Source organism: Phyllopteryx taeniolatus, chromosome 9, assembly GCF_024500385.1.
Source record: "Phyllopteryx taeniolatus isolate TA_2022b chromosome 9, UOR_Ptae_1.2, whole genome shotgun sequence".
NCBI classification, from domain to species: domain Eukaryota; kingdom Metazoa; phylum Chordata; class Actinopteri; order Syngnathiformes; family Syngnathidae; genus Phyllopteryx; species Phyllopteryx taeniolatus.
The window spans coordinates 18519362-18542328 of NC_084510.1; the positions used below are offsets into that span (position 1 = coordinate 18519362).

Below are 22967 nucleotides of genomic sequence, written 5' to 3' on the forward strand. Positions count from 1 at the left end.
ATTGTTTCAATTGTGGGCCCTGAATCTATAATATATGAAAGTTTAACTTTTTGAATGGAATTATGGAAATAAACTTTTCCATGATATTTTAATTTTTTTGGAACAGGTCTGTATATGATATCCAATTTCTTAACAGCGAGAGCGTGACTGGTGCTAAAGAATACTTTTTAATAAGTTAAAATATTTCAAACTGTAAAATAAGAATTATAATAAGAATTATAATATCCCAGCTTACTTTGGGCAAGAAGTGGGGTACACCTTGGACTGGTCACTAGTCAAACACAAAATATAATAGTAATTGCTTAAGTCGAAAAGGCAGAAAAGTGCAATGGAAAGCAGGCGTATTTAAAACATAAATCAGTTGTGTGTCCTCTGTTGTTTTGTCTTGTTAAACACCATCAGTGGTTTGGGTGAAAGTAATTAACAATTTAGAAGTAGTGTAACATTAAAATTCAGAGACAGTCCAGCCATCCATTTTTTTATACAGCTTATCCTCATTTGGGTCACAGGTGAGCACGCACCGCTCACATTCATTCGCACCTATGGACAATTTAGGGTCCAGCATGTTTTTGGAATGTGGGAGGAGGTCGCAGTACCCAGGGAAAACCCACGCAAGTATAGGTAAATTCCACACGGTAAGCCTCGAGCCAAGATTCGAGCCCTAAACCTCTCGACTGTGAGGGTAAATCTGTTTCGGCGAAAGCTCTTGGATTTAAGCGGAATACGTCCACTTTCATCAAATGTTATTTTAAATCTACTACGGTGGTATAGAAAGGCACCCAGGACTGGTCGGCAGTTAATCACAGGGCACATATAGACAAACAAGCACTCACGCTCACAGCCACACAGGCAGAGTTTACAAACTCCAGAGATTTGAAACCAGAGCCTCAGAGCTGCGATGTGGACATGCTAACCACTACTCCACCAAACTTCCCTGGGGAAAACTCCATAATTGGAAAACTGTGAGATAGGGATAAAACAAAAACAACCCAAAAAAAACAAAAACTATGCAATGATCATCGTTACGATTTTATTTTCAGTGTAACAGTACAGTTTGTTCCTTCAACTAGCCCTGCACACATTGACTTCCAGTCCTTCGCATAGGAGCATTCACTGTATATGACTGCAGATCATTTAAATAGGACTTCATTCTTTCAAGTCAGTGATATAAATGTGAGAAACATGACATCAAATACAAATAAAGTGACTCTGTGTGTCAGACATAGCCAATGATGTCCTTGCATATGATAGGCTGCCTGCTCCCCGACTTCATGAGGGCAGCAAAGTTGTAAAAGTCCGTGTCCAGCTCGTGAATGGCCGAGTGGGACTGGTGGAAAAAGGGGACCCTCGGCTCGGACGAGATGACGGGACACGAGAGGCGCTTGGGCGCGTTGGCGGTTTTGCTGAGGTGAGAGTCCGCCGACCTCATCCTCACTCTCTCCTCCACGCTCTTTGACAAGCCGGCTAACTTCCTCCGCATGTTTCCCAAGAGGCTTCTTCCCAGTCTGCGTCTGGGTTTGGATTTCGGCTCGGGGGGCTCGGGACAATCGGGTAGGTCCATCCAGTTCTTTACGAGGTCCGCAAAGCTGTTGTCTCCCAGAACCAGAGGTTGCCGGCTGCGTCCTCTGGTCAGCAAAGCGTTGGCCCAGTCCTCCGGGTCGCCCGCCTCGAAGGACGTCCACCTCTCCAGACAAGCGTCCGACGTCGATTTAGGCCGAACGCGGCCGTTCGCCGCCCTGTTGGTGCGGAGGCAGGCCGAGGACGACACGCGCACATTCCTCGTCCTCCTGAGGACCACCCCCTCGTCCTGCCATGACGCCTCCGAGTACCCGGAGTCCAAGTCCAAACTCTTGTGGCTGCTGGGCGAGTTGAGGCCCAGACGACTGCTGCGACCGTCGTCCTCGTCGTCGTCCTCCTCTTCCTCCAGAGGGGCAGCCAAGCAGCAGGCCGAGTCGTAGGTGCTGGCCGTGCTGGCGCTGGATATCCTAAGGCGCGTGCGCTGATCTCTGCCCCGGCAGGCGAGCGGCGCTACGGAGAGGCTGCCGACGCCGACGGCGGGGAGCTGGGTGCTGGTGGGAGGGCGAGCGTGTCTGCAGGCCGCGGGACACGTCCTCCTCAGATGCTTCAGGTCCTGGAGAGACCTCATCATGTAGTGCATGTGCTCCCTCAAACACTCGCCTGACTCTCGGAGGCACAGCTGAGGAGAGACAAAATGCATTGTTAGACAGTGGCCCCAGGGGGACTTTGTATTTGAGTCACTGAGAAGTGGGATAACTTTTAAGTGCAGAAACGAATAGAGAAATTGCTTTTTATCACCTTCCATGAAATATTGATGGATTTGACGGATGTTTGGACCTTGACCACTATTGCACGGAACTTTTAGTAGCAGTCATAAAATTTAAAATTACTCTCCTGCTAAATCACAAAAGTGGAGCGGAGTTAGCCCATTCTAGTTGTCAGTGACTCATTTCAGGCAGAGCGTGAGCACTGTAAAAATAAATGGTTTTTTTACTCTGTGTGATTTAACGCCATAGTTGGTGTGGCTGAGTGTTAGAAAAACGTGCCTTTGCATACAAAATGTACTCTGTGTTCATTATAACTTCATTTTTTTTTGTTTTAGTGTGAGGATATGAAAGTAGACCTTGTTCCGCTCTCTCTCTCTCTCTCTGATATTGTATTATTACTGTGTTGTGAGACAACGCAAGATGTTTTTGGTTGAGGGGGAGCCGGTGGCACAAGGCAGAGGATAACTGCCTCTTAATGTGTGTATATATGACCTCGCCTAAGGAAAAATAGGCAGGCACTTCTTCGTGCCTTGTATTTAGGCCTAATTGGACCTGTTGAAACAGTCTGGAAACGTTTCAACATTTTTTAATTTGCTGCCGCAAAGTGTAACACGGTCCAGTTTCTGCATATAATTGCTCATCTTTTCTATTAATGTGAAGGTCAATGGTAGTAACATTCAACACAAAGCCAGCGTCCGTTCACCGACTTTGAATCTGGAACGATTCAAGGGGAAATCCAGACACAATCAGTGTTGCATGTCTCCAAAGCGAAAACAGCTGCAGCGTATCAAACGTGACTCCGCAAAAAAGGGTTCCTGTGTCTTTAAGAACGTCACCAGTGACGAACCGGGCCAATTGAAAAGCAAGGTTTTCTCCGAGGGACACTTCTCTGATGAGCTGGAATGCCTCCAACTTCAAGTGTGTGAAGGATCATGTGATGCTGTGCGTGTGTGGGGGAGAGCGGAGGCTGACGCTGGGGATGCAAATGTGGGCCAAAAAGTAAATGTGGAAGACTATTTGGCTAGTCTGTGATCATAAAAGGAGGTATTGAACTTGAAATGTGTGTGTGTGGGTGTGGGTGTGGGTGTGGGGAGGCGGGCAAACAAACAAAAAACAAATGGGAAAGTATTTAGACCAACCAATAAAGTCCATTAATAATAGCATCGCTTTTGCATTGACGTTATACACAGAATTTCGATGTTGGAGGAAACCTACCATATCGTTTCCTCCGCTTGGCGTAGGAGAACACAAACGACGCTGCAGTTTAAAACGTTGGCACCTCCTTCCGCTGCGGTCCAAGTGGAACAAATGCTGCCATGTGGCACTGGGAAAGGAGTGTCGCGGATGGTGTGGCCGCCAGCTGCTCGGCGGACTGCGCGATGCAGATGTGCTGCTGATGTGAGCCAAAGGAAGCTCGCGTCCCGTTTTTGGCTCTTTTGCGGCGCGGCCAATCGCAGCCTGCCGAAGTTCCAGCAGCCAATCGGAGAATCCCCCTCTCAAAACAGCCAATCCGTGCGCAGCGGGCTGGAAGCTCATTTGCATAGTCCCATCAGGGGAACACCAGATCGCTTGAATGTGATTTATCAAGCTTTCGCCTCTCAAATTATGAAAAACATAAATCACATATATTAACTTTAAACTGTAGTTATACGACAAAGTGAGAGAGAGAAAAAAAACTGGGTAGATGAAATGCAGGCATTTTATGCAGATGATTTGATAATTATTATAGATAATTCACATTAGAAAGATTTCACAGCGCACCACCAAACAAATCATGTCTCAAAAAGTATGAATACTGCAAGCTAACCTCCAAATAACGAACTCGTCTTAATTTACTCACAATTGTACTTTGTGTGTGCGTGCCATCACGTCTGTTCTTTGAATGGAAACTGGTGGATACGCAGCTTAATTGTTGCTTCTGCCATCTAGTGGAAGAACATTTAATTGTTCTGCTTATGGAGATAGATGAACACAGATATATTATTTGGAGTGAAGAAATTAACATTTTTGGACCAATAACTGGTCATTTCCGCACACAAACACACACACCTGATGATGTATCGCTGCACACCAACGATCACTGGAGTATTCAACGACTCCAACATACTCCAACATGCTGGCTGTCTGAAAATCCAAAATGCTAAATGTCATATTGTTTGATTTTTTTTTTTTAAATATTATTATTCATTGCGGTGGTGTATAAAGGCAACATAAAACCTGTATACTTAAGGGTAGCTGCAGACTACGATTTTATACATTCGCTTGTAATAGATTGTAATAAAGTGCATCAGGCCTGTTTTGGGTTTTTTTTTGGGGGGGGGGGGGTCAGTTGCACTGGTGATGGCTCATTGAAATTCAAGTCCAAACAAATGCTTAATCTGCACCTTAATGGTATGTTGATCCCTAACCGTCGTTGACAAGCTATTCACCGCTTCACTCTTTATGCTGATGTGATGAACACTTGGGCCGCATTGGCCTATTATTCAAGTGCAGCATGAGCACAAAAGCACCACTATCAGTAGATAGTCCCAGCTGCAACACATCTGCATCACCTTTGACCCTCACTAACATGAACATGATCACATTGCCAGCCAGTCCCTTTTGTGTTGCACTTATCTGCCAAGCGTACAAATTCACCTCATTTACATTGCGACGACTGTCCCAATGTAGATGCAATCAGCTTTCATTTCACTACGTTAACAAGGCCTCAATATTTAAAGAAAAAGTCCACAAGTTGGACAATTCATGAAATATTCAGCTGCTAAAGCAATTGTGATTATGTAGCAAATATATATATATATATATATATATATATATATACACAGATTTATCACAATTATATATAATCTCACTATATACTGTATGTAGAGCAGGTCTAGATGTTGGGTTCTCCAACACGCAGGTTGTGACTGATGTCACGGAGGAACTCTGGAACGGTCTTCTTGCCTTCGTCGAGGGCAACTACCAAGTTGTGGAGGTGCATCTGAAGTTCTGTGTCGTTCCTCTTCACACGCTTGGTTGGGTGGACGCAACATTCCTCCTGGAGCAGATAACTGCAGCCACAGTGGAAGCTTCACTTTAGAGGCATTCAATGAGTTTCCACAATGCTGGGTTGGTCTTGTCCACAAGACTTGAAAAGTTATCGTTCCATCCTTCGCAGGTGTTATTAGTTCTTGGCTGGTTGGTTGTTGTGGTCGGCGTAGATAATTATTATATATTATAAATTTAACACATGAAATTTCATAAAAATCTATGCCTGAATGATGTAAATTACGACGATTCTTTGACTCCTACACGAGGACCAGTTGACCACCAACGGTCAGAGAACCAGTTGACTGACGTACCTATGCGCTTTTGAGGACCAGTAGTCCTACAATCGAGACAGAGCTGCCCCCTCAAAACAGCCCAATTGCAACCATGCAAGCAAAAAAAAAAAAAAAAAAAAAAAGCGCTGAACTGTATTTACTGACATTGGTTTTCTGAAGTGTTCCTGAGCCCATGTGGTGATATCCTTTAAACATTGATGTCGGTTTTTGATGCAGTGCCGCCCGAGGGATCGAAGGTCACGGGCATTCAATGTTGGTTTTCGGCCTTGCCGCTTACATTCAATGATTTCTCCAGATTCTCTGAACCTTTTGATGATATTATGGACCGTAGAGGATGAAATCCCTAAATTCCTTGCAATTGTACATTGAGGAACATTGTCCTTAAACTGTTGGACTATTTTCTCACGCACTTGTTCACAAAGAGGTGAACCTCACCCCATCTTTGCTTGTGAATGACTGAGCAATACCAAGGAAGCTCCTTTTATACCCAACCATGGCACCCACCTGTTCCCAATTAGCCTGTTCACCTGTGGGATGTTCCAAACAGGTCTTTGATGAGCATTGCTCAACTTTCTCTGTCTTTTTTGCCACCTGTCCCAGCTTTTTTGGAACGTGTTGCAGCCATAAAATTTCAAGTTAATGATTATTTGCTAAAAACAATAAAGTTGATCAGTTTGAACATTAAATATCTTGTCTTTGTAGTGTATTCAATTAAATATAGGTTGAACATGATTTGCAAATCATTGTATTCTGTTTTTATTTATGTTTAACACAACGTCCCAACTTCATTGGAATTGGAGTCGTACATTATAATAATAACTTCAGCCTTTCTGGTAGTGAGGATTAAGGATATTACGTGACACTGATAATTAATCATGAAAATTCATCTCATTCAATATGAACCAGCAACAATCTCACTGTTGGCTTCCCCGGAAAAGGGAAATGTTATAGTTTTAAGCCTTTTTTGGTCCCACGTTGCAGTAGGTGAATGGAACTGTTGAACTGTAACGCCCCCTGGAGACAGTGCAAAGGAACTGCCTGAAGAGCTCAGAGACAGAATTGTGGCAAGGCACAGATCTGGTCAAGGTTACAAAAAAAATTCTGCTGCACTTAAGGTTCCTAAGAGCACAGTGGCCTCCATAATCCTTAAATGGAAGACGTTTGGGACGAGCAGAACCCTTCCCAGAGCTGGCCGTCCGGCCAAGCTGAGCAATCGGGGGAGAAGAGCCTTGGTGAGAGAGGTGAAGAACAACACAAAGATCACCGTGACTGAGCTCCAGAGATGCAGTCGGGAGTTGGGAGAAAGTTCTAGAAAGTCAACCATCACTGCAGCCCTTCACCAGTCGGGGCTTTACGGCAAAGTGGCCCGACGGAAGCCTCTCCTCAGTGGAAGACACATGAAAGCCCGCGTGGCGTTTGCTAAAAAGAAAAGGACTCCAAGATGGTGAGAAATATGATTCTCTGGTCTGATGAGAACTTTTTGGCCTTAATTCTATGTGGTATGTGTGGAGAAAACCAGGCACTGCTCAATACAGTCCCAACAGTGAAGCATGGTGGTGGCAGCATCATGCAGTGGGGTGTTTTTCAGCTGCAGAGACAGGACGACTGGTTGGAATCTAAAGAAAGATGAATGCGGTACCCCCCTACCCACCCTATCCACAGGGATATCCTGGAAGAAAACCTTCTCCAGAGCGCTCAAGACCTCAGACTGGGCCGAAGGTTCACCTTCCAGCAAGACAATGACACTAAGCACACAGCGAAAATAACCAAGGAGTGGCTTCAGAACAACTCCGTGACTGTTCTTGAATGGATCAGCCAGAGCCCTGACTTAAACCCAATTGAGCATCTCTGGAGCGACCTGAAAATGGTTGTCCACCAATGTTCACCATCCAACCTAAATAACCAACGAGTGGCTTCAGAACAACTCCGTGACTGTTTTTGAATGGCCCAGCCAGAGCCCTGACTTAAACCCAATTGAGCATCTCTGGAGCGACCTGAAAATGGTTGTCCACCAATGTTCACCATCCAACCTAACAGAACTGGAGAGGATCTGCAAGGAGGAATGGCAGAGGATCCCCAAATCCAGGTGTGAAAAACTTTTTACATCATGCTCAAAAAGACTCATGGCTGTATTAGCTCAAAAGGGTGCTTCTACTAAATACTGAGCAAAGGTTCTGAATACCTATGGCTGTGTGATATTTCAGTTTTTCTTTTTTTAAATAAATATGCAAAAATTACAACAATTCCGTTTTTTTCCTGTCAATATGGGGTGCTGTGTGTACATTAATGAGTGAAAAATGAACTTAAATGATTTTAGCACATGGCTGCAATATAACATTTTAGGGGCTCTGAATACTTTCCGTACCCACTGTATGCCTAAATGATGTTAGGATTAAGAGGGCGTGCTTGAAAAGGTTTCTCTCTGGACCTCAACATTTTTGAGAACCCCTGAATTGTCAAGGCACTGGCAGAGCTGGCAGTTAGGTCACGTACTTCTCATGTCCACTAGGTGACGCCCCAAGGAAACCTGTGGAAAGTCAGGTCTCCAAGAGGATAAATCATGCTCGGAATTTTGTTTGTTTTCATTCCATGGTCCAGTAAATTAAACAAATTGCAAAACTCCACGAAAACTTAATTTAACATGTGCATACTGTGCATGTAAAACTAAAACACTGTTGGACGTGTAAATTTTTTTACACTTAATGTGACAAAAGTATGTCTCAATAAATTAGGTTGTCATGGAAAATTAAATTTACATAAATGCTGTCATATAATACCAAGTCAAAAACATAAATACATACATACATATATATATATATATATGTATATATCATACACACATAAGAATGAAATAATCGGGTCGCAAAAGTGTCCACACCCTCTTCTGGGATTTGATTGGTTAATTTTGAACAACCACGCCCCCATTTATACAGCTAAGAGGACACAACCACATTATCTCCGTTCATTTTTACTTGCCCTCTCAATTTTATTTTTCCCCCCCCACGCTTACAAGTTATAGGCCACAATGGTGGAAAAAGTTTTTAAAGTATTTAACTTGGTGTGATCAATTTTTATTTTACATTACAAAACCCGTTATCTGAACAGGAGTGTGTACAATTTATATCCACAATATTTATCAGCTCTTTGTGCTCTTTTAATACAATTTGCTTTCAAATTATAATAGAAATTGAAAAACCTGTGGAATATTTATTAACGGTCATCCTGGCATGATAAACAAGCAATTTGTATACACCAGATAAGCAACCAATAATACTAATGCAATCATACATATATACGGTCAGGGGGGGGGGAAATAAGGCGCAAGGGTCAAGTGAACTCTACTTTTATTTACATTAAATCATATTGACTCTAAAGCACTTTTAATATTTACCAAAAGAAAAAAAAAAAAAAAACTTTTTCCGGAATTAGATTTGTGTGTCATTAATATTCACTATATATATATATATTCATAGATGCAAGGCAGAATGGGGGAGGAAAAAAGGAGTTATAAACAGAAATCATGGCGCGCACACACACACACACACACACACAGACACACACACACAGACACACGATGATGCGGCTACTATGGTATAAAAAGTGACAGAAAATTATTAATCTACACAAGGTTAAATATCAGAAAGAACCTTGCGGTCTCATCTGCTTTTTATTAATACTTTTTATTCTGTTGGAATGTTAGATCATTTGTGCAGAATACTAATAAGAGTTAACAGCATCATGTTGAGTCATGCAGAATACAAGCTATGAATGATGATGATGAACCTATGTAAACATTATTATTTAAAAAAAATAATCCTATATGAATCATATCTGGAGTCCATGCGTGTGCTTCATCTCTTTAAAAATAAGCTTGATGTGATTAAAAATTGAATAATGGGACTCTAAAAGTAAAATGAAAGCAATTACATACAAAAAATGTTGAAGAAAAATAGAAGATAAACAAGAATAAATGCTCATTTTGTGGTCATAGCCCAAAGAGAGTTAACAAGTGGACGTGCTGCAAAGCTGCTGGGCTTGGCAGTCTCTTGCAGGTTGAAAACGAGATGGTTGCTGGCCAGTGCAGTCGTTCAGGATGTGTGTTTAGTTCCACGGGCGCTTCCCTGATAAGGCACACAAACACAAAGTTGCATCAACGTGTTGGCTCAGCACTGAGCTTGTTCTTCCTCTCCCTTCTCACCTGCACTCAGAAGAGGCCGCAGTCCTTCAGGTTGTTCTTGATGATGACGTCGGTGACGGCGTCAAACACAAACTGCACGTTCTTGGTGTCGGTGGCACACGTGAAGTGGGGGTAGATCTCCTTGGTGTCCTTCTTCTTGTTCAGGTCCTCGAATTTAGTCTGGATGTACGCCTGCGCCTCTTCGTACTTGTTGGGGCCTGAAGGGGATGACGGGAAGACTGAGCTGCTTTATTTTGACGCTTGGATAACCAAACCAAGTGGAGGACCACACTAATAATATATACATTTTTTGGTAGCACTTATCCTCATTATGGTCACGGAGTAAACCTGAGCCAATCCCAGCTGACTCTAGGCGAGAGGCAGGGTACACTCTGGACTGGTCACCAGCCAATCGCAGGGCGCATCTCGACAACCAATCACCCTCATTTTAATTAACCTAACATGCATGCTTTTGAAGTCTGTGAGGAAGTCGGACCACCCACAGAAAACCCACACAAGCACGGAGGAACATACAAACGCCACACAGGAAGGCTGGAGCTGAGATTCAAACCGATTGCAGAACAAATGACAAATTACTAACAAAGCTTTCCAAAGAAAATATAGCAAGGTTGTGCCTGTGGCATTTTTAAGAACTTTAAAAAATTTAAGATTTTTGTGCAAACACCCTCTTTGAAGGTAGGTGGGATCAGAAGCATTAGTGATTGAAAAAGTTTACGATTATTATATACAGACCCTTTCAGAAAAAAATTGATAATCATGGAAAAGTATTTATTTCCACAATTCCATTAAAAAAGTTAAACTTTCCTAGATTATAAATTCAGGGTCCACAATTTAAACAATTTCAAGCACTCGATATTTATTTATTTATTTATGATTTATGAATGATTGTTTGTCTATATCTGCCCTGGCAATTCAGGGTGTATTACGCTTCTCCCCCAGACTCAGCTGAGAAAGGGTCCATAAGGAAAATGGAAAACGGTGGAGATGTTTTTTGATAATCCTCAAGGAGGATCTTAAGAGACTTTATACAGAATTTTCTTTACCAGACTGGCCTGCCTGCAGTCCAGACCTGTCTCCCATTGAAAATGTGTGGCGCATTATGAAGCGTAAAATACGACAACGGAGACCCCGGACTGTTGAACAGCTGAAGCTGTACATCAAGCAAGAATGGGAAAGAATTCCACCTACAAAGCTTCAACAATTAGTGTCTTCAGTTCCCAAACGTTTATTGAAAGTTGTTAAAAGAAAAGATGATGTAACACAATGGTAAACATGACCCTGTCCCAGTTTTTTTGGAACGTGTTGCAGCCATAAAATTCTAAGTTAGTGATTATTTGCTAAAAACAAAGTTTATCAATTTGAACATTAAATACCTTGTCTTTGTAGTGTTTTCAATAAAAAATAGGTTGAACATGATTTGTAATTCATTGTATTCAGCTCAGCATGACAAACAAAGTGGGATTAGCAGCTTGTGCATTGATGAAGAAGGCAGCTAGCTAGCTGCGATAACTGATGTAAATTGCAGGACACATTGACCATCCACACTTCAAACGTACGTCCCGGTAATAAATATGCATGCAATTCGGCGCCAAGCGGTATCGGGTCTTGTCTTCCCCGATGCGCCGCTCCCTGCAGCTGGGAAAGCCCGTGAGCCTGACTCCTTATAGCCAGCAGCGGCTGGATGGCAAATTGAAGCATTTTACAAAGCGGGGGGGAAACTAAACCATTAACACAGTTCACGCACGGCAGAATGAGCGTGCTCAATTTAACTTTTATCAGGAAGGGCTTTTGAGTTTTGACGCAGGCAATTCTGATTCGCCAGTGTGGCGAATGTGGGCCATATTCGCTTCGCCACATTCTGTTTCAATTAGCCACTGGGAGAGGTGGCGTAAGGGCAGTGCGAACCCTGCCTTTGACTGACAAAATGGACTTGTCGAACTAATAATATTACTGCGGTTGTAGTTTGCAGTGGTGTAGAAATGCAGTGCCTCATAGTAAGAGCCGTTTCTAATCATTTGCTCCCATCCTGTAGCTAACCAAAATATTAGGAACACCTCTATGCAGCAGACATATTCAATGTGCGTGTGTGTTGTTCCCATACCGGTGTACTCGGGGAAGCAGATGGTCAGCGGGCTCTGGGTGATCTTCTCCTGAAACAGGTCCTTCTTGTTGAGGAAGAGGATGATGGACGTCTCTGTGAACCACTTGTTGTTGCAGATGGAGTCAAACAGCTTCATGCTCTCGTGCATCCGATTCTGGGCGGGATGCACACAAGGGTGAGATGTTATTGGGGAGTCAAGTTTGAAATCCTGCTAAAAGGCTTGGGATGAAAGAAATTGAAAATATGACAGAAACATCTTAGTACAAAACTTTTAGCTTTATAAATTTAGTACAATTTGTAAAGCGACCAACATTTTCAGGAAGAACGTCTCGTTATAAAAAAAAAAAAAAAACAAGGAGCGACCCCTGCAGCAAATAGTGAAAATCTGCATTAATTGACACCCCCCTAAATAAGGCGTCAACACACCCCTTTTCTATGAAACAGGGCGATGGCCTGGCTAACTGAAGCTCAACCCGATAGAACACCAATCCCTTGTAGGTGAATTCGCGAGAAGCAAATCACATACATGTAGAGAAAATCTAATATGATGAGCCCGATTGTTAGATCCTAACACTAGTATTGCATCACTTTTCTGCATCGTTCATTTCCTAATAAAGTATTGATGCCCCACTTTGCTAAAAAGAAACATTTAAGCTGTCTTATTTTAGATGTCATTCAATCTGTTCCTGTTTACACAAAATATAAGCAGTTTGTTTTGTCCCTTATTGTACCATGAATTTAAGACTGAGGTACATACCGAACCGTGAATTTTGGCATATCGACAACGCTAGGTATACTTCATAAGTGGCCTCCTGAGGGCAGCTATAACGATGAAAACAAGTTGGACACCCATGATCTAAAGCAGGGGTCTCAAACTCATTTTTGTCACGGGCCACATTGTAGTTATGACTTCCTTCGGAGGGCCGCTACGACTGTGAACCCATATAAATGAAAGATTACCTCATATACAGTAATTACATACAGTATACGGAACACATTGCTGAATAACCAGTTTTGAAATCAGAAGCCTATAAAAACATGTTTTTCAACTATTAAATTTCTTTTCAAAGGGGCATTGGTAACGAAAAAAATGCTTGCAAATATCTCAAAGGTATTACACCAGAACACAATGAGCAATTTTGTATTTGCTTTCGCGGGCCACATAAAATGATGTGGCGGGCCGGATCTGGCCCCCGGGCCACCAGTTTGACACCTGTTATCTAAAGGACTAACTCCACAATTGTGCTTTTTTTTCCTGATGCCATTACAGAAGGGTACCAGTGAGACAATGACCATAAAACAGGAAATGGATCACTTTGAAATGTAGGAAAGCAACAGCAGTCCTGGCTGCTCAGTATAATAAGGCTAAAGTGACAAGTTTGTCTCAATAATAAAAGAACACACTTATTATATTACTAACAATAATTAAGAATGTTAGAGCGTGAAGCATGACAGCAACTTGCCTTCATTAATCATCACATCATAAAAAGGTAAGTAGTTTCATTTTACCACCCTTTGTTTAGCTTTATAACACAGTAGTTGACCTTTTACACTTGTATGACAGTTAAGACTGTTTAAAAGCACTGTGTATTAATTCAACACTATGAGCAACCCTCTCAACTTCGTTAAACGCTACAGACCCCGAGTGTGTCATCGGGCCCCGCTTTAACCACGCCCCCAAAAAAGGAAGAAGGAAAGCTTAAATGTTGAAAAACAGTTTCACACTACAGCTCCAAAATTGAGGACCACATAATTCTCAATCGTTGCACGTTTTCTGCAATTATCTTCAAACACATATAATGTATGTTCTCTGAATTCACTTTAGAGCGTCTTTAAAGAGAGACAGTCACAGTGCAACTCAGGAAAAGATGAATTCCATTGCCATCATTTCTATGGGAAAAATCTTATATAATTGAAACTAATCTAAATGTGAATATAACACAGGATGATCACCATCAATTAATGTATTGTGTTTGACCGCAGAGGTTCCCCTGGAATTACAACGAAAAAGTATTGGTCGCCTTTTCAAATTCTTGTATTTTTGCGTAGTTTCCCCACTTTAATGTTTATGATTATCAACAAATTTAAATAGAAGACAAATATAACCCAAGTGAACTTAAAAGACAGTTTTTAAATGGTGATTTCATTCATTATGGACAAAAAAATAAAAAAAGTTACCTGGTCCTGTTTGAAAAAAGTAATGGCCCCTAAACCAAATAAATGGTTGGGCCATCCTCAGCAGCAAGCCTTGACGTTAACTAGGCAACTCCAAAACCTTCATTTTGTTTTTTTAAGATTTTCAAAAGTTGACTTGCTGGTATGTTTTGGATCATTATCCTGCTGCAGAACCCAAGTGCGCTTCAGCTTGAGGTCACAAACTAATGGCTGAACATTCTCCTACAGGATTTTCTGTTAAAAGAGCAGAATTCATGGTTCCATCAATCACAGCAAGTTGTCCAGGTCCTGAATGGGAGAAGCAGCCCAAGACCATCACACTACCACCACCATGTTTGACTGTTGGTATGATGTTCTTTTTCTGAAATGGTGTGCTACATTTACGCCAGATGTAACAAGACAAACCCCTTCAAAAAAGCTCAACTTTCATCTCGTCAGTCCATGTAATATTTTCCCCAGATTTTTTTTTGTGTGTGTGCAAAATTAAGACAAGCCTTTATGTTATTTTTGGTCAGCAGTGGTTTTCGGCTTGGAACTCTGGATGCTATTTTTGCCTGGTCTCTTCCTTGTTGTTATGTCCTGAACACTGGCCTTAACTGAGGCAAGGGAGGCCTGCAGTTCTTCAGAAGTTGTCCTGAGTTCCTCTGTGGCCTCCTGGATGAGTCATTGCTGTTCTCTTGGGGTAATCGTTGTAGGCCGGCCACTCCTGGGAAGGTTCACCACAATTCCATGTTTTCTCCATGTGAGGATAATGGCTCTCCCGATGGTTCTCTGGATTCCTTAAGCTTTAGAAATGCCTTTTGTAACCCTTTCCAGACTGACAGATGTCAATTACTTCATTTCTCGCTTGTTCTGGAATTTCTTTGGATCGTGTCAGTTTTGTTGCAGCTTTTTTAGATTATTTGTCCAACTTGATTTTGACAGGACAGATTGTGTTTAAGTAATTTCTTGATTGAACAGGTCTGGGGGTAATCAGGTGTGGGTGTGATCAGCGCAAATTAACCAAACGTTTGGATTAGCCACAATTAATTCATGATTTAACAAGGGAGGTAATTACCTTTTCACACAGGGCCAGGTAACTTTGAATTGTTTTTTTCCACTTAATAAATGAAATCACCATTTAAAAACAGCATTTTAAGTTCACTTGGGTGATATTTGTCTGATATTTACATTTGTATGATGATCTGAAACAAAGTAGGGAAACTGCAAAAAAATGTAAGAATTTGAGAAGGGGGCCAATACTTTTTCACAGCACTGTATATTTTCATTATTTCCTATGGGTAATAAATAAAACAGACGCTTGGGGTGCTACTGGAGCTCCCAATGTCGTGAACTCACCATCTCCTCATCTTCAGCCAAGACCAGGTCGTAGGCACTCATGGCCACACAGAAGATGATGGCTGTGACGCCCTCAAAACAGTGGATCCACTTCTTCCTTTCTGAGCGCTGGCCTCCAACATCAAACATCCTGCAAACACACAATACACGCGCACAACCTTTAAGTGTTTTGGGGGAAAAACAGGATGGCATGAGGGGCCAAACAACATGGCTTCCATGTTTCCCTCTGCAGAATTGTCAACACAGCCAGCTCTGTGATTTCTGTGAGAAGCTGCTTTGGAAAAAACAACCCTAAAACAGGCTGTGGCAGTAAGTTTTTAAACCAATTTGACTTATTCATGATGGTGTGTGCATGCAGGGTGCTAATCTTTTGTGCAAAAGGTGTGAAGTGAGGACAGAGATGGTGTTTGATGAAACGACATTTTCACGGGCAGAGTTTGGTTAGTTAGAGACGAGCTCTGGGCTGAGTAAGCACAACTCATTATAACACTGACACACTTTAGAAGGCTTTATAGCTGCTCAGCTGTGTGTGTCCTTGCAGAGCCTCAGCCAAGATAAACAGTAACATTGCATGGACCTGCTTTATGTCCTCATTCCGAAATAAGACATCCTGACAGAATTATGAGTCTTAATTATTACATAGGGATACACAAGACTAAAATTATTTGTTTGTGTTCTCCTGCCGGTAGAGTGTGCAAATGTCATGCATGTGTAATGAAGATACAGCCACAGGTCACAACACTTAGGTCAACCAGCACCTTGTAGGGTCGGGTTCATCAAAATTTTCATTTTGATTGACAATATTGGAGAGGTTTCAAGTTGGCAGCGGTGTGGACCAAATCTCACAGATGGTGTTTCTAATATTCTGGTTGTCTAGATCAGTGGTCCCAGGGAAAAATGTCTCCCTTGTAGGGGGTTTGGTAACCTCTTATTTAGATGCACGAGAGAGGAAAACTGTGCAGTTTACATCACAGTAAACTACAACCACAATAAACAATAAAACCTGAGCATTATTATGTGTAAAGGCAGATTTTTTTTATACATCTGGATTAGATTTTATTAATTTGTGATGGTGTATGTAATGCTGTGGCCCGTGAGATGCAGGTTGTCTGTTTGTTTTAATTACTTGAGAAATTAAAGCATATTGAGTGGAGATGACACAATGGGGGATTTTATTGTGTATAACTTTCTGGGATTACTCAAGTGAACAGACTACTAACTGCAAACCAGACATCTCTTTTCATTTGCATATAAGCCATTCATAGGTGTGAGAAAAACTGTTTAATAAGTAGCCGGGCCATCAACATTTTAGCACAGAGAAAACATCCCTTTGTGTTTGAGAACATGATCTTTACTGAAGCCAGTTCCGTAGTGTAAACAATGTCACACGCCACTGCGTTATTTTGTTACTGGGGTCATCCTTCTGAGTGAATGAGTGACTTAAGAGCATTATGTAAATGAAATGCTACACAAGTGTATAGTGTGGCGTGAGGAGTATTACTTGAAGTGCAGGTCTTTAAAGGTGAAGTGTGTTTCCACAATGCCTGTGGTCTTGACTCGGGTTCGCAGCACATCTTGCTGTGTGGGGATGTAATCAGGCTTGGCTATCCTCTCCAAATCGTTCAAATAGCTGTGGTAGGAGAGTGCAAAAAATAAATAAATAAATAAATAAAGAGATTCAATATTCATCAACTCAAGAGAGGTGTGTGCGCGCTCTGGGATGGAGGGAAAGGTTTCTTCAGGTTAAAAGCCCCGTGTGCTCTCTCACACAGGCCTGAGAAAAACTGAAAGGAGCTCATGCTGGCTGGGCAGCAACACTGGCAGAACACTGACGACCAAACAGTCCAGTTCGAATTTATGACCCAATTGCAGGACTGCATATCTACATGTACCGATTACACAACACCTCCCAAATAGAGGTTGAAATATGGTTTAAAGCTGGAGTGGGCAAACCTTTGTGCTCAAAGGCAACATTTGATTTTTAAAATGGATATTCATTCGTGTATACATACAGTGGTGTGAAAGTCTTTGCGCCGTTCCTGATTTCTTATTTTTTTGCATGTTTGTCTTACTTAAATGTGTCCCATCATGAAACAAATTTAAATATTAGTCAAAGACAACACAAGTAAACACTAAATGCAGTTTTTAAATGAAGGTTTTTATTATTAAGGGAGAAAAAAAGTGATTGCCCCTGAAACCTATTAACTGGTTGGGCCACCCCTAGCAGCAGCAACTGCAATCAAGCATTTGTGATGACTTGCAATGAGTCTCTTACAGCGCTGTGGAGGAATTTTGGCCGACTCATCTTTGCAGAATTGTTTGATTTCAGCCACACTGGAGGGTTTTCGAGCATGAACCGGCTTTTTAAGGTACAGTTACAGTTAAGTTTAATTTAACTTCTAAGTACAACACATTTGCAGTTAATCTTGAAGAACTGTTAGTTTCTAAACATTTATTTAAGCGCCATGTTAATGTTCAAACTGCACATCCTGTTACAGAGGCTGACAGTAAAAGTGGGCAGTTTATTGGGACTTTTGGTCATTACATTTACAGGAAGTGAAGGAGTTAGCAGTTGTAACAGCTTCCATTCTCCTTGGAAGATTTGAGTGTGTCTGTGGGAATTTTTTCCTAAGCATGCTGTCACATGTCGTGGGGCGTATCTGTGGGAATGTTTGTCCATTACTGTTTGATGGGGTTGAGGAGGAAAGTTCTATTGACAACAAATGATAAAAACATGTTTTTTTTTATAGACCTTGTGTCTGTGTCGATTCTCGGTCATCCAGGTCATGGTAATCCTCAAAGGCTGAATCAAGGCAACTGGACATGTTGTTGTTTGTGGAAGACGTTTCAACTTTAATCCAAAAGCCTTGTTCAGTTGCAGAATTTTAGGTGTGGAGTCTTCCTTTTATGCTTCCGCGGGTGTGTTCCTTGAGGGCGGTCAACAATAGGTTGTTTTTGCTGCCTGGTGTGGTTGGTGAAACGGCTGCCTTGCATACTAATCCATTGTTCACACGTTTTGTTGCAAAATAGCTCGTTAGGGCCACATTTCCCGTTGAATGAGGCGATCTTTGGAGGGAGAGCTGCCAGGACATTGTTATATGTAGACAATGTCTCAAACCTCCTCCTCTGTTTAGAGATGACTTTTCCAGTTTGACATCGATGGCTTCTCTTATTGTTGTCTTTGAAGGAATGGCCTGTTCTTCTTGAGATGGAAATGAACCGCTGATTCTGGAGGGTCCGGAACCGGCCTTTGACGCTGCGCCACTCGTCTATGAGCTTGCTGTTGCTACATCTCCTCGATGTGGAGATCTCCTCACTGCATTGCACCGCATAAACAACATTTGGACTGAAGTAGTCTTTTGGATTATACGTGAAACGTCTTCAACAAACAAGAACAGTCCAGTTGCGTTGATTCTAACTTTGCGGATTTATAGACCTCGCTTTATACACTGGGGGTTAGCAATGATGGAACTGAAAATGGTCTTCCCACAAAATTGGTAGCATAAATTGTCCAAAATATTAAGACTTAAGACTCAGGGGAACAAAGGGGTATATAGCGTAATCCCTTATTGATCATTTAAATGATAAGAAGGTATGTCCCAACACTTTTTCCCATCAAAGTGACATTATTTTTCAAGGATCAAGGACACGTCGTGGTGATTAAGCATTAAAATGAGGGAGACACACGCAGTACTCATTTCTGTGCCAAACATTTGATATTACTAAAATTTGTTTACAAAAAAATCATCTTCACTTGAATCTCATATACAGCAAGGTTAATTCATTTCATTAAAGCAATTCTATTGAAAAAGTCATACTATAAAGATTCATTAAACACAGAAAAATACTTTTAAGGCCCATTTTTAACTAATTTGGGATTTTTTGCATTAAAATTGTGAAAAAATAAAATGAAATATTTCTCTGTATGTAGAGTTTCTTTTGAACTACTGAAGATGTTTTCATAATATTCACATTTATTTAGATGTACCAATAGAGAATAGCAAATCAGTCAAGAATAGTGAATAAATAGTGACAGCAATATTGTAGTGGTTGCAGGTTTAGCGTGGAAAAGTTCTAACATTAAGATTGAGTTGACCTTTTTTTCTCGTCACAATAAAGGCTAACATTAGCCTTCCCTAGAACCAAGATAATCAAAAATTCATATGATGGTCATATTTTCAGAATCTGTTCAAAAAGCAGAAAGGTCTCTGTCAACGTCACCTTGCTTGCCTTCTCCAGCTCCCTGCAGAGCTGCAATATAAGTTATGATCCAACACCAGATCCATTCTCTCTCTCTCTCTCCCTGTGGGCTTGTTATGAAGCCACAGTGAAACATTTGTCCACTTTCCTTGCTACTAAATGTGAGGACACGTGTTTTCAGGTCTCCTCGGCTTTAGCTCCAAAGAAGTCATAATATTTTCACAGGCCTCGAGTATTAAACAGAGATGAGTGCAGTTAAATCCTTCCTCAGGGCAAGGGAAAAAAAGATGAGTTCCTTTTATTCCCCTTTTTCTGCTCCATTTCAGGCAGCGGCGCATCTCTCATCACTAGCAGCCTTTCACTATTATTGCCTTAGGCGCGACGTTATTACACTTCCAATAATGGATGGGCGTCACTGAGGTAGAGCTGAGGATGGCTGTATTACTGCACAAGATAGCGGAAGTAGGGGCAAATGTTCTGAAAAGCCACACAATGTAAATACAATTGTAAAAACCAATTAATAGTGTGACTTTTTAATGAATATCTCCAACATATGGCATCATATTGCATATGGTCTAGACTGTAGCGTTTAGGAGGTCTGCCCTTGTGAGGATCGGTGTTCGAATTTCAGCTCCAGCCTTCCTGTATGTCGTTTGTGTGTTCTCCCCGTGCTTGCGTGGGGTTTCTCCAGGTACTTTTCCCCCACATTCACAGTGGTGTGGAAAAAGTGTTTGCTCCCTTTCTGATTTCTTATATTTTTGCATGTTTGTCACACTTGAATGTATTCCCATCAAACACATTTTAATATTAGTCAAAGACAACACGAGTAAACACAAAATCCAGTTTTTTTTATTGTTATGAGAGAAAAACAACACACTTAGCAGCAACAACTGCCATCAAATTTTTGCGAGAACTGCCAACGAGTCTCTTAAAGTGCTGTGGAGAGATTTTGGCCCACTCATCTTTGCAGAATTGCTGTAATTCAGCCACATTGCAGGTTTTCAAGCATGAACAGCCTTTGCAAGGTCAGGCCACATCATCTCAACAGGATTCAGGTCAGGACTTTGACTAGGCCATGCCAAAGTCTTCATTTTATTTTTCTTCAGCCATTCAGAGGTGGACTTGCTGGTGTTTTTTGGATCAGTGTCCTGCTGCAGAACCCAAGTCCGTTTCAGCTTGAGGTCACGAACAGAAGGCCGGACATTCTCAATCAGGAATTTTTGATAGATGATTCATGATTCCATTTATCACAGCAAGTCAAACCACAGAGTACTTCCCCAAAAGTCATCAAGATGTCTTCTGGCAAAACTGAGATGAGCTTTAATGTTCTTTTTGTTCAGCAGTGGTTTGTCTTGAAACTCAGGCATGCAGGCCATTTTTGCCCAGTCTCTTTCTTATGGTTTATTCATGAACACTGACCTCAATTGAGGCAAGTGAGGCTACAGTTCTTTGGATGTTCTTGTGGGGTCTTTTGTGACCTCTGAGTCGTCGCTGCGTTCTAGGGGTAATTTTGGTCGGCCGGCCACTCCTGGGAAGGTTCACCACTGTTCTATGTTTTTGGTATTTGTGGATAATGGCTCTCACTGTGGTTCGCTTGAGTCCCAAAGCTTTAGAAATGGCTTTAATAACCATTTCCACACTGATAGAGCTCAATTACTGTCCTCCTCATTTGATTATGAATTTCTTTAGATCACAGCATGATGTCTAGCTTTTGAGGATCTTTTTGGTCCACTTCATTTTGTCAGGCATGTCCTATTTAAGTGATTTCTTGACTGAGAACAGGTGTGGCAGTATCAGGCCTGGGTGTGGCTAGAGAAATTGAACTCTGGTATGCTTAACCACAGTTACTTTATGTTTTGAGGCGGGGAAACTCACTTTTTCACAGAGGGTCATGTTTTTGATTTTTTGATTACTTGTGTTGTCTGACTAATATTTTTTTTTTCATGATGGGAACAATTTAGGCGGCACGGTGTCACGATGAGAACAATTTCGGCGGAACGGTGTCGACTGGTCAGCGCATCTGCCACACAGTTCTGAAGACCCGGGTTCAAATCCGGCCTCGCCTGTGTGGAGTTTGCATGTTATCCCCGTGCCTGCGTGGGTTTTCTCTGGGGACTCCGGTTTCCTCCCACATCCCCAAAACATGCATGATAGGTTAACTGAAAACTCTAAATTGCCCGTAGGTGTTATTGTGAGTGTGAATGGTTTGTTTGTTTATATGTGCCCTGCAATTGACTGGCGTCCAGTTCAGGGTGTATCCTGCCTCTGGCCCAGAGTCAGCCGGGATAGGCTCCAGCACACCCGCGACCCTAGTGAGGATTAACGGTACAGCGAATGGATGGAAACATTTAAGTGTAACAAACAGGCAAAAACAAACAAACAAAAAAATCAGGAAGGGGGCAAACACTTGTTCACACCACTGTATATTAGGTTCATTAAAGACTAAATTGTCCATAGGTGTGAATGGTTATTTGACTATATGTGTCCTCTACCTCTAGCCGCAGTGCACCCACAACTCTAATGAGGATAAGCGTGATAGAAAATGGATGGTCACTCACTAGGAAGCAGAGTCATTGAGCTGATACTCTCGGGCCCGTGTGAAGCAGCTCTGGACACCGCCGTCGGCCCACAGTCGCTGGATGACATTTGACAAGTCGTCCGGCAAGATGCCCTGCTCCTCCGCGGCTGCAGACAGGGCAAACAGTTGGCGGGCATCGTCCTGACAACACAAAACAAACACATCAGACATCACATCATCACTGAGGAATTGCAGGATCACATTTTCTGGGATGAAGAGACTCAACCTCGATGAAGCAACACAATCACACAGGACAAATGATGCTTTTCAAATCAAGAATGCGAATGTAGGGGGGCTTTACTACTGTTGTCTCGATGGGATCCACTTTGCTTCCTCATGAGTTTAAACAAAGCTTGAACACACTGCGAGTAGGCTAACGCAGGTGTCCTCAACTACCGGGCTGCAGACCGGTACTGGGCTGCACAGAGAGACTGACCAAAAAATATGATGATGTTTATCGGAGTCTGAAAGTAATTTGATTTTGAAAATCAGGTGCCGGTGCCTGTGTCTATGTCAAAAAGCTCACCTCAATCATATGAAACGGGAAAACCTAAGTCCACAAGCTACCAAAAACGAGTAATGAAACAAACCTGTTTGGAGAGCTTGAAAAAGGAAAACAGGCCAAATAAGGAGATAAAATTATTGCCTGCAATTGTCAAGAAAAAGAAAGCTATATTTAAAAGGACAATATCGGCAGTCCTACCTACTAGTTGACACACCAAACCAAACCTACTCTGAATAATGTCTCGACAGGCTCACAAATGAG

At 41.9% G+C, this 22967-nt stretch overlaps 2 protein-coding genes across 3 annotated transcripts in view; both read right to left on the reverse strand.

Moving 5' to 3' along the window:
- Window positions 1–1016: 1016 nt before the first annotated feature.
- Window positions 1017–3750, reverse strand: LOC133484065 (PAK4-inhibitor inka2-like). Its single transcript, XM_061786143.1, has 2 exons — window positions 3501–3750; window positions 1017–2197 (listed from the first exon to the last, which is right to left on the reverse strand). The coding sequence occupies exons 1-2, from the start codon at window positions 3501–3503 to the stop codon at window positions 1217–1219; spliced, it is 984 nt and encodes a 327-aa protein (XP_061642127.1). The 5' UTR covers window positions 3504–3750; the 3' UTR covers window positions 1017–1216.
- Window positions 3751–8938: 5188 nt separating this feature from the next.
- Window positions 8939–22967, reverse strand: part of LOC133483404 (guanine nucleotide-binding protein G(i) subunit alpha-2-like) — a 64551-nt gene continuing 50522 nt past the window's right edge. For both annotated transcript variants that reach the window (XM_061784589.1, XM_061784587.1), the window contains exons 6-11: window positions 22182–22342; window positions 16925–17053; window positions 15424–15553; window positions 11911–12064; window positions 9810–10006; window positions 8939–9732 (exon numbers count right to left, since the gene is read on the reverse strand). In XM_061784589.1, the coding sequence (XP_061640573.1) occupies window positions 9816–10006; window positions 11911–12064; window positions 15424–15553; window positions 16925–17053; window positions 22182–22342 (765 nt within the window). In that variant the 3' untranslated portion in view covers window positions 8939–9732; window positions 9810–9815. The remainder of the gene's footprint in view (window positions 9733–9809; window positions 10007–11910; window positions 12065–15423; window positions 15554–16924; window positions 17054–22181; window positions 22343–22967) is intronic.